Below are 14,952 nucleotides of genomic sequence, written 5' to 3' on the forward strand. Positions count from 1 at the left end.
GAGCATTCCGTTAAGAAAAATTACTCTGACCAGCCTACACTCCTTAGCTAGCCTCCCTGGACTTCTTTTGTTGTTCCTCAAACTCAAAGAATTAAACAGGATCACAATTGGAGCTCCTCCTGGATGCCAAAACCACATTTTGAAGTAATGTCAGTCAGAGTAAGGATTGAAGAGATGGAAACACTGCTTTCAGAAGCATACACACTTCGATGGATATGTCTAGAAAGAATAGCTTCATATTTTGATAGTTTTGTCTAATAAATGTTTCTTGTAATTTTTAAATACTTTTCAGCTCTCATATATTCTTTAGCCCTTTCAAATACTGATTTCAAAGTTTCATAAAGTGTGCAATTTCATAGATTGTGCACACAGACTGTGCACAATTTCATAGACTGTGCAGAGTTTCATAGATTGTGCAATTATGCAATTCCAGAGTTATATAATGATATGATCATCCCCCAAGATCTGATTCATCAGCCAATAAATTATGGGAAGATGAAGCCAAGATGCCACATCCTCACTCAGGTCACAGCCCTGGTCCATAACAAAGGAGTTTGCCTGGGGTGTGGCCTACACACCTTTTATCTCAAATAGATAAAAGGAGAGAGAAGGGAGCGGAGAAGGAGGGCCCTACTACCACTAAGAAAGAAAAACCAGGAACCCCATGAGTTTTTTTGGACCTGGGCTTCCTGGGTTGAGAACCTCCTAGACGCTTTCAAGGCCAAGAAATTAGTTCAGAAGGTTATGGTGACTGTTTGGGGAGGGATTCTAAAGAGGTTGCTTGGATAGATTTCCTTGCTGGACGTAGGACAATCATGAGGGCCTATTTGGAAGATTTTTTTTTTTACCTAAAACTGAATTGGTAAGATTAAAGGCCAAGAAATATTCATTGAGAGGTTTCCCGCCCCCCATGTGACAATGTGCCCGTTTGTTCTTTGAGGGGAACAAGGACTGTCCTAAAATAATTTTGTTGAGAAACTTTACCCCATCTGCCTACAGCCCTGTTCTTGCCCTCTCAGAATTCTTCTTCTTCCCCAAACTCAACGAAGATTGAAAAGATAGGACACTTTGAGTCTCTCAAAGAGTGACAGCTATGTGTTAGCACGGCTGGCCTAACCTGAGCAGCAGAGAATTCTTCAGGAAAGGTTTAGAGAGATGGCAATAACATCTTCAGAAATGTACGGATCTTGAGAGTGGAGATATTAAAAAGCAATGGCTTCCCGTTTTTATATTTTTGGTTAATGAAGGTTTCTAAGATTCTGTAGCAATACTTTTTTTTTCTTACCTTCATATTATAATCCTATTAATTCAGTTATTCTAGAAATGTCAACATGTATATCTAACTTAAAGTATAAATTTCACCAATGTCTTTATCCACTTCAAGAAAACTACAAAATATGGAATCTGATCACTGCCCTATTATATGCTACTATGGACCAAGAGTGATGGTATGTGTTTACATATGCTATTACATTTTATGGTCTGTGTTTATTTATATTTTCTAACAATGTGCTGTTGTTTTGTTCAGAACAAATCAGACTTATAAGCCTTTTTACGATCATATTTACATGTGCGTTAATATGTATGACAAAGAATGATCATCTTTTTCTGGAGCTAGGCTACTGGGTCAAAACTTATAGCTGGGAGCCAGCTACTTTTCAGATGTATTTCTCAGTTAACTAAGGAGCACTAGTGGTGTAGTGTTCAGGTGGTGGGCTGCTAGCCACAAGGTCAGCAGTTCAAAACCACCAGCCGCTGCTCCAGAAAAATACGAGGCGTTCTACTTCCATAAAGAATTACAGTCTCAGAAACCCACAAGGACAGTTGTGCCTTGTCTTAGAGGGTCGCTCTGATTCAGAATCAACTCCATAGCAGTCAGTTCAGTTTGTATTTTTATCACTTGGCTATTAAGTTTTTCTGAGGTCTTTGAGTAACCCCATGAAAATAAATCATCATTATGGATTGCATTGTGACCCCTCCTCACCCCAAAATATGTCATCAATTCTAACCACAGTGTCTACGACTAGGGTGGCCTGATGGAGCAGTGTTTAAGGACTTAACTGTTGATGCAAAGTTTGATGGTCTCAACCCACAAGCAGCTCCCCGGGCGAAAAGGCCTTGAGTTAGTTAATTGTGCCAACCTGGCCAATAATCACATGTGGGGCTAGTTGAAAGGCGGAGGGATAAATGGGTGGTGAAGCCTCGCCTTTCTAGTTCTCGGGTCTCTTGTTTTGTGATGGTTGCACCGGGTGCAGCTGCCTTAGCAGTTCCCTGCTTCGGCTTGCAAGATTGACTTCCTACAAGACATCCCCAAGGAGAAGCTACATGGACCTATCCCGATGCAGCCCTGGGTGCTGGAGCAGCCGTGTGGAGACCCCTGCTAGTGCTGAGATGCTTGTTCGTTCACTGACTCAGCTTTCCTCCTGCAGTCGACATCATTTCCTCTGTTTTGTGAGGTGGAGGACTTTGTGGACTGGTGTTGGGTTAATGGGTTAATGTTGGACTTGTGGGCTTGGGCAGCATTGGGTTGGGATATTTTCGTGATGCACCTTTTCTTTACATAAAACTCTCTCTTATACATGAGTCGCTGTGGATTTGTTTCTCCAAAGTACCCAGACTAACACAGGCCTAGTGATATGTTTCCATGACGATCACAGACTCCCAACCTGACAGAGGACACCTTCTAGAACTGGGACATTGAACTCACGCTTCTCCTCCTAGACTATGAGCAAACAAGTGTATGTCCATTAAACTCTCCACTTGTGGTATTTCTATTATAGCAGCATTAGGTAACTAAGACATTTCCCAAATCCTCATATCTTGGGCATAAACATGTAAGTATGTTTAGCAGGCTTTGTGGCGGCAGACTCGGTGCATGAAAGCTACTGGAAAATATGGAAAACGAATGTACTGTGACATATCATTTTAGAATCACCCAAATTCAATCTCTCTGAGTATAATACTTCTTGCTTTACTATAAAGCATGAGAAGAACTACACCTGATATCTATTCCACTTGACAGTTTGTGGAACTAGTCTCTTTCTGCAAACCAGACACTTGATACCTCATGATTATTTTGTTTCTCATAACTCAGTCATATTATTTATCCTTGGAGTAAAATAAATAAAGGAGGGATTCTCTTCTTTCAACAAGCAACCCAACCACACTCCTACATGAATGCATGCTGAATTGATTCCACATTCCTCAGTATAATCTGGCCTATAACTCATCAAAAGAGTCTAAGTTCCTATAAGCTCTCCCATTAGTGGGGCCTACAATTAAGTCCTATTTAGGTGGAACAAACCTTCGTGCCATGAAACAGCATCCAAATCACTGTCCCTTTTCCTTTTCTCTCCTGCCATGCCACTTACCACCAAGTCTTTCTCTTTGAGTTTTATAATAGCATCAGACACAGGCGCAGCAAGACGAGTGGGACTACGGAATTGTTTTGTAAAAGTAAAACTGCTTAGATGAATTTTCTTAAGGATTCAAAGTCAGCTACTACTTACAGGTAGTCCCTAATTAATGAGCAAGTCATGTTACCGTAAACTGAACTTACCATCACTTGCTCTTGTTGTGATATTGTTTTGATTGGTGTTTTATATGTGTACGTGTATTAAAATATATATTCCTGCTTACATGCAATGTTTCCGACCCACGAAAACACAGTTTCTATATAGACACTGACAATAAAAGACACTGATAGTATAAACTGAAATAAAAAACTGAGGTATTCAATTTACATCAGAACCAACTTACCACGGAATCATTGGAACATAACCCCATCCCATAAACTGGGGACAGTCTGTGTATGAAGAAAATACTAGAAACCAGATGTTTCCATTTCCAATTCTTAAACAATTAAGAGAGAGGCATTTGCCAGTAGCCTTAGGACACACTGCCTGATACATAAGCTGCCCTGTCGCTGTGACCCTCCCGTATCCTGAGCTCTAGAAAGAATGTCACAATATTGATGGCTTTCCTTGGGACCCTCATTCAAGTTATACAAACGAGATCTAAATGCTCTTATACATAACATGAACAAAGGTTTCCTGCAGTCCTGAAAGTCTGTACAAAATTGTAGATCAAATAAAGAAGTAAACAAAAACAGAGACGTGGTGGGGACAGGCTCCACATATCTTACTTACCCATTTTCAGCAGCGCTGACAACATAAGGCTGTTTGGAGAAGTCCCTTGCTCTCGCCAAACATGTTATTGAAGCCGAATGACCAAAAAGAAGTGCCTTTGCTGAAATCTAAAAATGGTGACAGTAAGCTATTAAACATATGGAAATTCCTTTTAATGGAAGAATATACACATCATATTATATAGTTTTCCTAATTATAAATAAGAAACATTTTATAATGATAGATGCCATATCAAATTCCATGGAAAAAATACACCTCTAGGTAAAAAAAATGGGGTTGTACACATTTTTGTGTCTTTTTTTGTTTTATATCAAACATAATATCTAGATGATTTCCAGACATGTTTTACCACATGTCTGTTTTGAATACAAATAAGTCAATGTTGATGCTTACCCTGCACAAAATATCACCCATTTGATAGTAGCATACTAATGACCAAATTTCAGAATTCAAGCATAGGTTTACAAAATAAGATGAGAAACTATTACATTTTTGGTAACCACTATAATGCCTTGTTTGGCTCTAGAGATAGCAATAATAATTCTTAACCTTAAAGAAAAAAATTAATTAACCTATGATTTAAATTATTTGTGTCTTCCTCTTATATGTGAATTTTTAAAAATATATGATAGCCTGAGCATCAGAGAGAGATTTGGGTGCCAGCTAAGGAGACCAATGACTATATCCTTACTTTTTGCTGTTCCTGACTTGTGGTAACCTATTAACTTCTCTAATAAATCCCCTTAATTGTGGAAAAATAAATAAATAATGAATAGCTAAGGTTAAAAAAAATTCTAAGGGGGAATATATATATATATATATATATATATATATATATATATATATATCCAGAAAACAAACACAAAACAGAGTAAATTACCCTCAAATGGAGAAGAGGTTATCTTTGCTGGACTAAATTCAAATTTAAGCACTAGAAAAAGCTTTGTGGATAATAAAAATTTATTTTCTACACTATGTTGCCAGTCCTCATTTTGCCATTGTTTGATTAGATGTTTTAAAAACAATAGAATATTGCACTACTAAAGGAGCGTTTCTAAAAGGACATTCGCTTGACCTTTCTCAACGCTTAAGGTGTATGATAAGCAGCAGCTATCAAAATTAGAACTAACAGTACTCCCAAATGAAAAAGTTCTTATCAGGAGAATTGAAGAGGCTGTGCATCTGAACTTGGAAGCAGGTCAGGTAGTCTAAGCCTGTGATGGGCAGCCCTGGACAGGAAGACTCATTCTCTAGCTCCCTGAACCAGATCAACCATGATCTGATCGACCATGAACCAGATCAATCCATGGACAGCCAAAGACTGATAGGTATACTCAGTCAGCACTAAATACATGGACATGCCAATATGTCCAGAAGTTGTCACCTTTTTTTCGCTCCCCATCCCTAAGAAAAGTGGCACCTGGTGGTGCTGTAGGCCAGCCATTGGGCTGCTAACCACAGGGTCAGAGGTTCAAACCTACTATCCTCTCCTCAGGAGAAAGATGAGGCTCTCTATTCCCATAGAGACCTACAGTCTCACAAACCACATGGAACAGTTCTACTCTGTCCTATAGAGACTCTGAGTCAGAATGGACTGGATGGCAGTGGGCTTATTCCTAGAAAGCCCTGGTAGTGCAGTGGTTAAAGCACTCATCTTTTAGCTGAAAGGTCGGTGGTTTGAAACCAGCAGGCACTTCTGAGGAGAAAGATGTGTCCATTTCACTCATAAAGATTCGTCTTGGAAACCCAATGGAAAGGTCTTACAGGGTCTCAAGGACTCGGAATCAACGTATCCCTTCGACTACCTAGGCAAATACATGATACCATCATCTCACCTATACTACTTAATACTGAAGACCCAAGTCTGAAGGTACCCTGCAGTGTTTCTCCTCTCTCCTACATCTCTTCAAGTGGCTAACTTCCAACCAGTATGTTTTCTTAGCATCTCTCCCATGGTCCGTCATGAGGTCCCCACTTACATTTTTTCTGGATTTAATACTGTAGAAGTTCCTAACCTACAAATATGAAAACCAAAACTGCCATTACTGCACATTATCCACCCTTCCTGCATCTCCTACTACACTGCCGCTCCTAAGCAGCCAGCACCAGGTCTTACTAAAGGATGAACTTAGGTGCCTAACATACTGTCTAACTTATTATATGCATTCAATAAATGACTTTGGAATAATGCTGAAAAAATATGGATTTATACAAAAGGATAGAGGAGAGGATTCCAAATTTCTTAAGCTTCTAGCAACCCATATATTATAAAAAAACAATGGAGCCCCCCAGAAAACTCTCTGCTTCTCTATTATAAATAGTAGCTAAGTATTTTAAGCCATTTAAGAGTCTGAGTTTAAATGGTAATATAAAATATATGGGAGGGTCACCATTCTCAAAGTGCAACTGTGGCAATGATACCAGTTCCTTCCTTCAGGAATGTTCGTCAACGTTCAGCTGAGCTACTGAGCTAGCTAGTTCTTGGCAGTCCTGCAGAAGAACTGCTCGGTGATGGGAGATGTTAATTAATTACACAATAAAATAGAATTACAATTAATTGTTAATTTAGGTTTTAAAGTGACAAACTTTAAAGGCTAAAAATAGTCTTTGATCTTTAAAAGGCTTCTTAACGAGGGCAGTATACTTTAAGTACATCATTAGTTTAAGTGTTCAAATTGGGTCTAGAGCCCACTAGTGTTAAGCAAATATCTATTCTGATATGTTAAATGTTTATGACTTGGGACAGGGACAATTAATTGCTAATCAATGGGCCAAATCCTAGGTGAGGTCAGGTTCTGAAATAAAGAAACGACAAGAGTAAATTGGATTTAGAGCTTTTTGATGTGCTCTGTAAAATCACAGGCAAGCACAGACTAAAAGAATAGCAAGAAGGCCAAACAGACAGAAGCACCCAGATAATTAAGATATTACTCATTTAGCTAATCGTGGTTTTCAAGGGCACCCTTTGTTTAGATTAATGAGCCATAATTTTCAGAATTATACTTCCATGTCTGTAGTTCAGTTACTTAAACATTTAATTCAGGATATAAAATGGGAAAACTCAGCATAACTTAAAAGGTGATGGCATTTAATTGGTAGCTAAGATGAGCAATATTCATAATATAATTTTTAAGTGTGACTTTCACACAGCATACAATATTTTCCCCTAGGTGTGGAATTAAAATAAGTTTATTACTTTAGGAAGCATCTTTTTAACCATCGTGTAAAGTTTCCACTGTGTGGGTTGGTATAAGCAACTCTGCTTATTTTCTGAGTGTTGACTATCTCAATACAAAAAGTTTACACTAACATTTAGTTCCGGTGAGAGATTCCAGAGACAGAGTTGACCCTCTTGACTTCCCGTGACAATTGTTTGTTGGTCATCAGTAATCATGATGGCAGTAATGCTGTGAGGGGGTGCCTTTACTCCCCAGAGTGCCACCGCTTGCAGGGAAGATCTCATGTTGAAAGAATGCTGGACACGCAGAAAAGAGAAATGCAAATGGTCACAATTCTTGAATTTGGGAAATTAATCATATCACAAAATCAATTTAAGGAGAGGCGAACTTTAATGACTACGTTCCTAAAGCTATGAAGAAGGTGGCTTTCCTCATCAATTAGAGGAGTTAGTAATCAGTGGATTTCCATCAAGGAAATCAGACGTTACTTCAAAGTATTGATAATTAAAACTGATGAAAAGAAGAATCAGAATCATCCACCTACTCTACACCCAGATCCTGCTGTTGCCCTGACCTCAGCATAGTCTGACGTCTCTCAAGAAAATTACAGCTATCTTCACCACAACTTGAAAATAATTTTGCAAACTATCCTATAAAAAACACCAACTCATCTAGGTGACTAATGCCTGAAATTTACTTTTAAAAACATAATTCATTTTCCTTTTGAATAACTCCTTATAGAGATGCAAATAATCAACATGAAGATGAGCTATCATTTTACCCAACTATTAATAGCAAAGTTAAAGAAAACAACAACACTAATAGAAAACAACAAATGCTGGAAAGTGTAGAGCAACCGAGACCCTCAAACACAACTAATGAGATTCTACATGAGGCAATCACTGTGGGAAAAAAGAGAAAAATGTAACATATTTTATGATCTCTTTGTATACAAATGCACACAATACATACATATAGAGTACACAATATCCGCGCATAACAGGGCTTCAAAAAGTTTGTGGGAAAATGTCATGTGTTAATTCCATTTTTCCATAAGATTTGTGAAGCCCCTTTGTCCATGTACATGTCGTTGTTTCATGACCAAGCTTGCAAATAAATTTAGGAAATCTCCCAAATGAAGGCCTAAGAGGAAACTGGAAGCCACTTAGAATAGTAGACTGGTTCTGATTCAGTCTATGGCAGGAAACAAAGCTCTCTAGAGGTGACCTTGGTCAATGCAAAAGGAACTAGAATACTCCAACACAGCTGCAGAGAGATCCAGAAGTTATTTCCACCCAGGACTCAGAAAAACAAAAGAACAATATGCCAAGCCTGAAAAATACAATTAGATTTGAAGTAAAAATATCATTATACATAATGCCAGAATTCCCAAGTGAAGAAAACCCTAAAAAAAAATGTTTCCAGCTCAATGATACTCCTGAGAGAACACATCTACTACCACTTAAAAAAATTAGACTTATTATCACAAACGTTAGCAGGAATGTGGAATAACTGGAACTCATACATTACTTATAGCAACGTATAATGGAAATAGTTCCGCAACTTCTTAAAAAGTTAAACATAAAAGTGACCCACTCAAAACACTTCTTGATTTTTACCCAAGAAAAAAGAGACAACATACTTATGCAAATATTACAACATGTGCAGCTTTATTTGAAATAGCCCAAAAATGGAAAATCCCAAAATGATTATCAATAAGTGACTGGATAAAAAAAAACTGTAGTATTGACACACAATAGAATGTTCACTCATTTAAAAATGAACTACTGGTTCATACAAGAACATGAATTACTCTCAAAATTATCATGTTGAGTGAAAAAAGCAACCAAAAAGAAAACATACACTTAACACACACAGTTTCAGAAAGTTTGTGGAAAAGGGAATGAAAAGATAATGACCTTTTCCACGAGTATTTACAGGAAGATGAGCCCCCTCAGATTGGGAGGTATTCAAAATACAACTGGGGAAGAGCTGCCTTCTCAAAGGCAAGTCTACCTCAATAGGCTTGGGCGGAGCAGAGCTTTCAGCACGTCTAACTGATGCAGCACAACTCAAAACAAAAATGAACATCTGTAAACATCCATATAATCAGAATGTAAAATGTACCTAGGGAAATAGGAAGCTGTCAAAATGAAATACAAAATGAAAAAATGGATAACTTGACCAGTAGTGAACTGAAATAGACTGTGGTTGGCCACTTTGAATCAGATTCTCACGTGGTGTGCTATGCTGGAAATAACACATTGAAAAGGAATGGCATCAGAGTAAATGTCAAAAAGAAAATTTCAAGATATATTTTGAATATGATTATCTCAAAAACAGAATAGAATCTCTATGATTTAAGAAAGCCCAGTTGGAGCTAAAGAGGAGAGAGAGAGAGAGAGAACCTCATCATGCCCCACCAAGCCCCAGGGATGACATCCTTGCTCAGAGTAGCCAATGCACACAGAGGACCATAGGCCCAGCCCCACCACAAGACTCAATGTTCTCTCATTGACTTATAGCACTACTGGGAAAGCCCTGAAGACACTATGTGGAAAGTGTGCCCGATCTGCCCCATACACAGTGGAGTGTAACAGGGCCGCAAGGGGAGCAAAGTAACTAAGTCCCTGAGGAATCCTGAAAATAGACTTCTGACTTTGACGACAGGGCTTGACACCTCATCACACTTGATCTGAAAACATGCATAACGGTCAGCAGACAGACCTGGAACTATCAGGGGATTTTTTGTTTTGTTTGTATGTTTTTCTTTTTCTTTCACCCTGTCTATCTATATAAGATAGCCAGGAAGAATAATCCTGAGGAGAAAACAACGGGACCAGTGGATCTGGGGTTATATGGGGAGTGGAGGGACAGGGAGGGGGAGTGTGGAGTCAACACTCAGGGATAAGGGAACAACAAGAGATCTAAAATTGATGGTGAAGAGGGTGCAGAATGCCTGGTGGAGTTTGATCAAGCCCAATGTATCTGAGAGGAACTACTGAGAGCCATGGAGGGTGAGCATGATAGTGGGATAGGAAGAAGGTGAAAGGAAACAGAGGAGAGAAGCAAGAGGCAAACCTATTTATAGAGGTACAGCTATAGGTATGTATACATGTAAATACATTAATTTATAATGAAAGGGATAAAGGCCAATGTATATATGCTTATATGTTAAGTGTTAAGATAGCACATGGACTTTGGGCCTCTATACAAGGCCTCCCTTAACACAAGAACACTTTGTTCTAATAACCTGGCACTCTTTGATAATCACCTTCCCAACACCACTTGATGAAGACAAAAATGGGTGCATAAGCAAATGTGAAGAAAGCAGATGGTGCCCGGCTATCAAAAGGTGTAGCATCTGGGGTCTTAAAGGCTTGAAGTTTAACAAGCGGCCAACTAACAGAGATGCAAATAAGCCCACATGGAAGAAACACACCAGCCTATGTGATCATGAGGTGTAGATGGGAGTAGGTATCAGGTATCAAAAGATCCAAATCAAATAATGATATTGCTGTGAAAGAGGGGTGTGTTAGTCTGGGTAGACCAGAGAAACAATTTCATAGATATTCATATGTGTTTAGAAAATAGCTTTATATAAGAGCAATTGTACATTAAGAAAACATCCCAGCCCAGTCCAGATCAAGTCCAAAAGTCCAATATTAGCCCACACGTCCAATATCAGTCTGAAAATTCCTCTTCAGACTCATGCAACACATACAATGATGATGAGTGCAGGAAGATCACAGGCCAGTGGGTGAGAGTCTTGTGGATCCAGTGGCAGTGGAAGCATCTTAACACTGGCATGTGTCTCCATATGGCTCCTCCAGCTCCAAGGCTCTGGCTGCCATCAGTATAGTTCTATGTGACCTGTCAACAGGAATGTCTTGCAGGGCGTGAGTGAATCTGGCCTCCAGTGAGCTATTTATCTCTGTTGAGCCTCCAAATGAGGTCATCAAGCTGGAAGCTCATTGACAGGCTAGACTCCACCCCTCCACAAGTTGACACCAGATTATTTAACTACCACAAAGGGGGTTGGAGTATAGATCCAAAGTCCACCTGTAGATAATTGGACATCCCCACACACAGGTGTTACAAGGAAGGGACTATTCAACCAGGGTGCTGTATAGCACCAAGGAAACACATATCTTTCCTCTAGTTCCTGAATGTTTCCTCCCCCCGCACTACCTGACTTAGTTCTACCTTAAAAATCCAGCTAGACCAGAGTACACACATTGGTACAAATAAGAGTTCTCAACACATGGGATTCTGGACAGATAAAACCCTCAGGAACAGTAGTAGGAGTAGAAATATCATGAGGATATGGGGACAGTGGGTGCAGGGGTGGGGGAGAAAGGGAGAACCCATCACAAGGTTGGATATATAGCACCCCCCACTCCGGAGAGACGAATGACAGAAAGGTGGGTGAAGGGAGACAACAGACAGTGTAAGACACAAAACAATATCTAATTATAATAATATCTAATTGATGAAGGATTCACGAGAGTGGGAGGGTGGGAGGGTAGAGGAGGGTGGGGAAAAAAGAACTGATACCAAGAGCTCAAGTAGAAAGAAATTGTTTTGGAAATGATGGCAACATATGTACAAACGCTTAATACTATTGAATGATGGATTGTTATAAGATTTGTAAGAGTCCCCAATAAAATGATTAATTTAATTAAAAAAAGAAAACCCAGTTCATACAACTATCATTTAAAGTTTTGCACCAACTTCATACCCCAAAGATGAATTAACTGGAGATATCTTACCTACTTCAGTGACATGAAATTGATCAAACATACAATCAAAATGCATTAGTAATTCCTGATGATTGAAATGTGAAAGTTCTGAACAAATAAGAAGGATCAGTAGTTTGAAAATATGACCTTGATGATAAAAAGTACTCAATATCATATGAAATAATTTGGCAATATCAATGATTTGTTCATTTTCATTTCTTTTTTTTTTTTTTCTCACTAACAGAAACAGCAACTGCATCTGTGGACCTCTCTGGATGGGATATACTAGAAGCATATCAATGTCATCTCTAGGAAGAGTCTATGGAGAAGCTTAACCTCATCAGTAAGAATAAGGCCAGGGGTCAACTGCATAAGAGCCATGTTGGACACAAGAAGTAATCCCAGGACCATGGGAGATAGAGCACATTAGAGGTCTCTGTGTGAAGCGGTGGAAGCCAAGACCAGAGACATCAGCTACAATGGGACAGAACGATCTGAAACAATGGGACAGAACAAAGGAGCCAAGCTGAGACCAGAGGCAAAGCCATGAATGAAGCAGGGAGTCAAGCCAAGCTGAAAGGAACTCCCAAGGTCCCTATGACAAAAAGGATTGATCACCATTCAACCATTTCAGAAATCAGCATATGATCAAGAGTCAATGGTACTAAAGGAAGAAATCCAAGCTGCAGTGAAGAAATTGAAAAAAATAATAAAGCTCCAAAAGTTGAAGGAATACCAAATGAGATGTTTCAACAAACAGATGCAATGCTGGAATCGCTCACTAGTCTATGATAGGAAATTTGGAAGACAGCTATAGGGTCAACTGACTAAAAGAGATCCATATTTGGGTCTATTACAAAGGAAGGTGATCCAAAATAATGTAGAAGTCTATTAAACAATATCATCAATATCACATACAAGCAAAATTTTGCTCAAGATATTTCAAAAACAGTTGCAGTAATAAATCAGCGGGGTACAGCAAGAAATTCAATCTGGAGTCAGAAGAGAATGTGGAACAAGAGTTCTCATTGCTGATGTGAGAAATCAGGGGATACCAGAAAGATGTTTGCTTGTGTTTTATTGACTAAGAAAAGGCATTTGCCTGTATAGATCATCCTAAGTTGTGGATAAAATTGTGGGTAGAAAGGGAATTTTAGAAGATGTACAATAGAAATTTTAGGAGAGGTAATTACACTCAGATGAAACCTGTACATAAATCAAAATGCAGTGTAAGATATGGGGGGGGGGAAATATTATAGGAAAAAATAAGGATATCTGGGGGCTAGGGGAGGGGAGGGAGGGGATAAAGGGGACCTGATATCAAGGAGTTCACATAGAAAGAAAATGTTTTGAAACTGATTGTGTGATTGTGGGATAAATTGCACAATACTGCTGATGCGATTGAACCTTGGGATGTTATGATATCTGTAAGAGTTCCCAATAACATGATTAATAAAGTAAATAAATACAGTCAGGAAAGGTGTAGGTCAGTGCTGCATACTTTGTCCATACTTATTCAATATGAATGCTTAGCAAAAAATCTGAGAAGCTAGACTATAAGAAAGAAATTGTAACATCAGGATTAAGGGAAGGCTCATTAACAACTTGAAGTACATAAGTGGTATATATTGGTTTTCTGAAAGTAAACAGGACTTAAAGTACTTACTAATGAAGACCAAAGACCTTCAGTATGAATGTAGTAGTTATGTAATCATTTGTCAATTTGAGAGGATTAAGAGTGAAGGGGTGTAGTCTAGCCTATCAATTAGGTCATAGCCAATGTGGCCTCTGTGTGAACTTGGCCTTCTCCTGAGGATCCTGGGAACTCCTGTATTCCTCCTTGGAGGCAAGAGACACACTCTGTCTGCTCACTCCCTTTAAGACATCCCTGTGGAGAATATATATGGAGAGAGGCTGATAGAACCAGAGCTCTGAAGCCCGAGGAGACACGTAGAGACCCCTGCCAGCACTGAGATGCTTATGCTGCCACTGGATCCACAAAACCTTCCACAGACTGGTATGTGATCTTCCTGCATTCGGCATCATTGCATGCATTTCATGAGTCTGAAGAGGAATTTATACATTGGTATCAGACATATGGACTGATATCAGACTTATGGACTTGATCTGGACTGAGCTGGGATGTTTTCTCAATCTTCAACTGCTCTTGTATATAAAGCTCTTTCTTATACACATATGAGTGTCTATGAATTTGTTTCTCTAGTCAACTCAGACTAACACAATGAATTACAACTCAATGTACAGAAAACAAAAATTCCCACACTTACAAAAATTGGCAACATCATATTGAACAGAAAAAAAATCAAACTTATTGAAGATTTCATTATATTTGGATCCATAATCAACATCAATAGAAGCAGCAGTTGAAGAAATTAATTAGCTTATTGTATAGGGAAAATCTGACGCAAAAGATTTCTTTAAAATATGTCACTTTGAGGACTAAGGTACACATGGCCCTAACTGTGGTATTTTTGATCACCTTATATGCATATGGTAGCTGGACAATGATTAAGGAAGAATAAGAACACTAAATGCAGTTAAATATGGTGTTTCAAAGAACATATCCAAGAATATTCCTTAGAAGTCAGAATGGCTATGTAAACTCACATACTTGGGGCATGTTATCAATAGGGAACCAGTTCCATGAAATGGACTGTGGTAGTAGCATAATCTGGTGTTAATTTCAGACTTGATAGGATTAAGAGTAAATGGGGTAGAGTCTAGTCTGTCAATCAGATCATACCCAATGAGGCCTCTGTGTGGGCATGGCATTCTCCTGATATTTCTGTGAATTCCTGGATTTCTTCCTTGGAGGTGGGAGACTCTCTCTCTCTCTCTCTCTCTCTCTCTCTCTCTCTCTCT

The 14,952-nt window shown here is 38.9% G+C and overlaps 1 protein-coding gene across 1 annotated transcript in view; it reads right to left on the reverse strand.

Moving 5' to 3' along the window:
• Positions 1-14,952, reverse strand: part of WDR72 (WD repeat domain 72) — a 259,271-nt gene that overhangs the window by 223,182 nt on the left and 21,137 nt on the right. The window contains 2 exon segments of the mRNA XM_004709519.2: positions 4,149-4,255; positions 7,459-7,623. Of these exon segments, the coding sequence (XP_004709576.1) occupies positions 4,149-4,255; positions 7,459-7,611 (260 nt within the window). The 5' untranslated portion in view covers positions 7,612-7,623.

This window comes from Echinops telfairi, unplaced genomic scaffold (assembly GCF_000313985.2).
Source record: "Echinops telfairi isolate 266 unplaced genomic scaffold, ASM31398v2 ScPeMD7_8;HRSCAF=38, whole genome shotgun sequence".
Classification (NCBI taxonomy): Eukaryota; Metazoa; Chordata; class Mammalia; order Afrosoricida; family Tenrecidae; genus Echinops; species Echinops telfairi.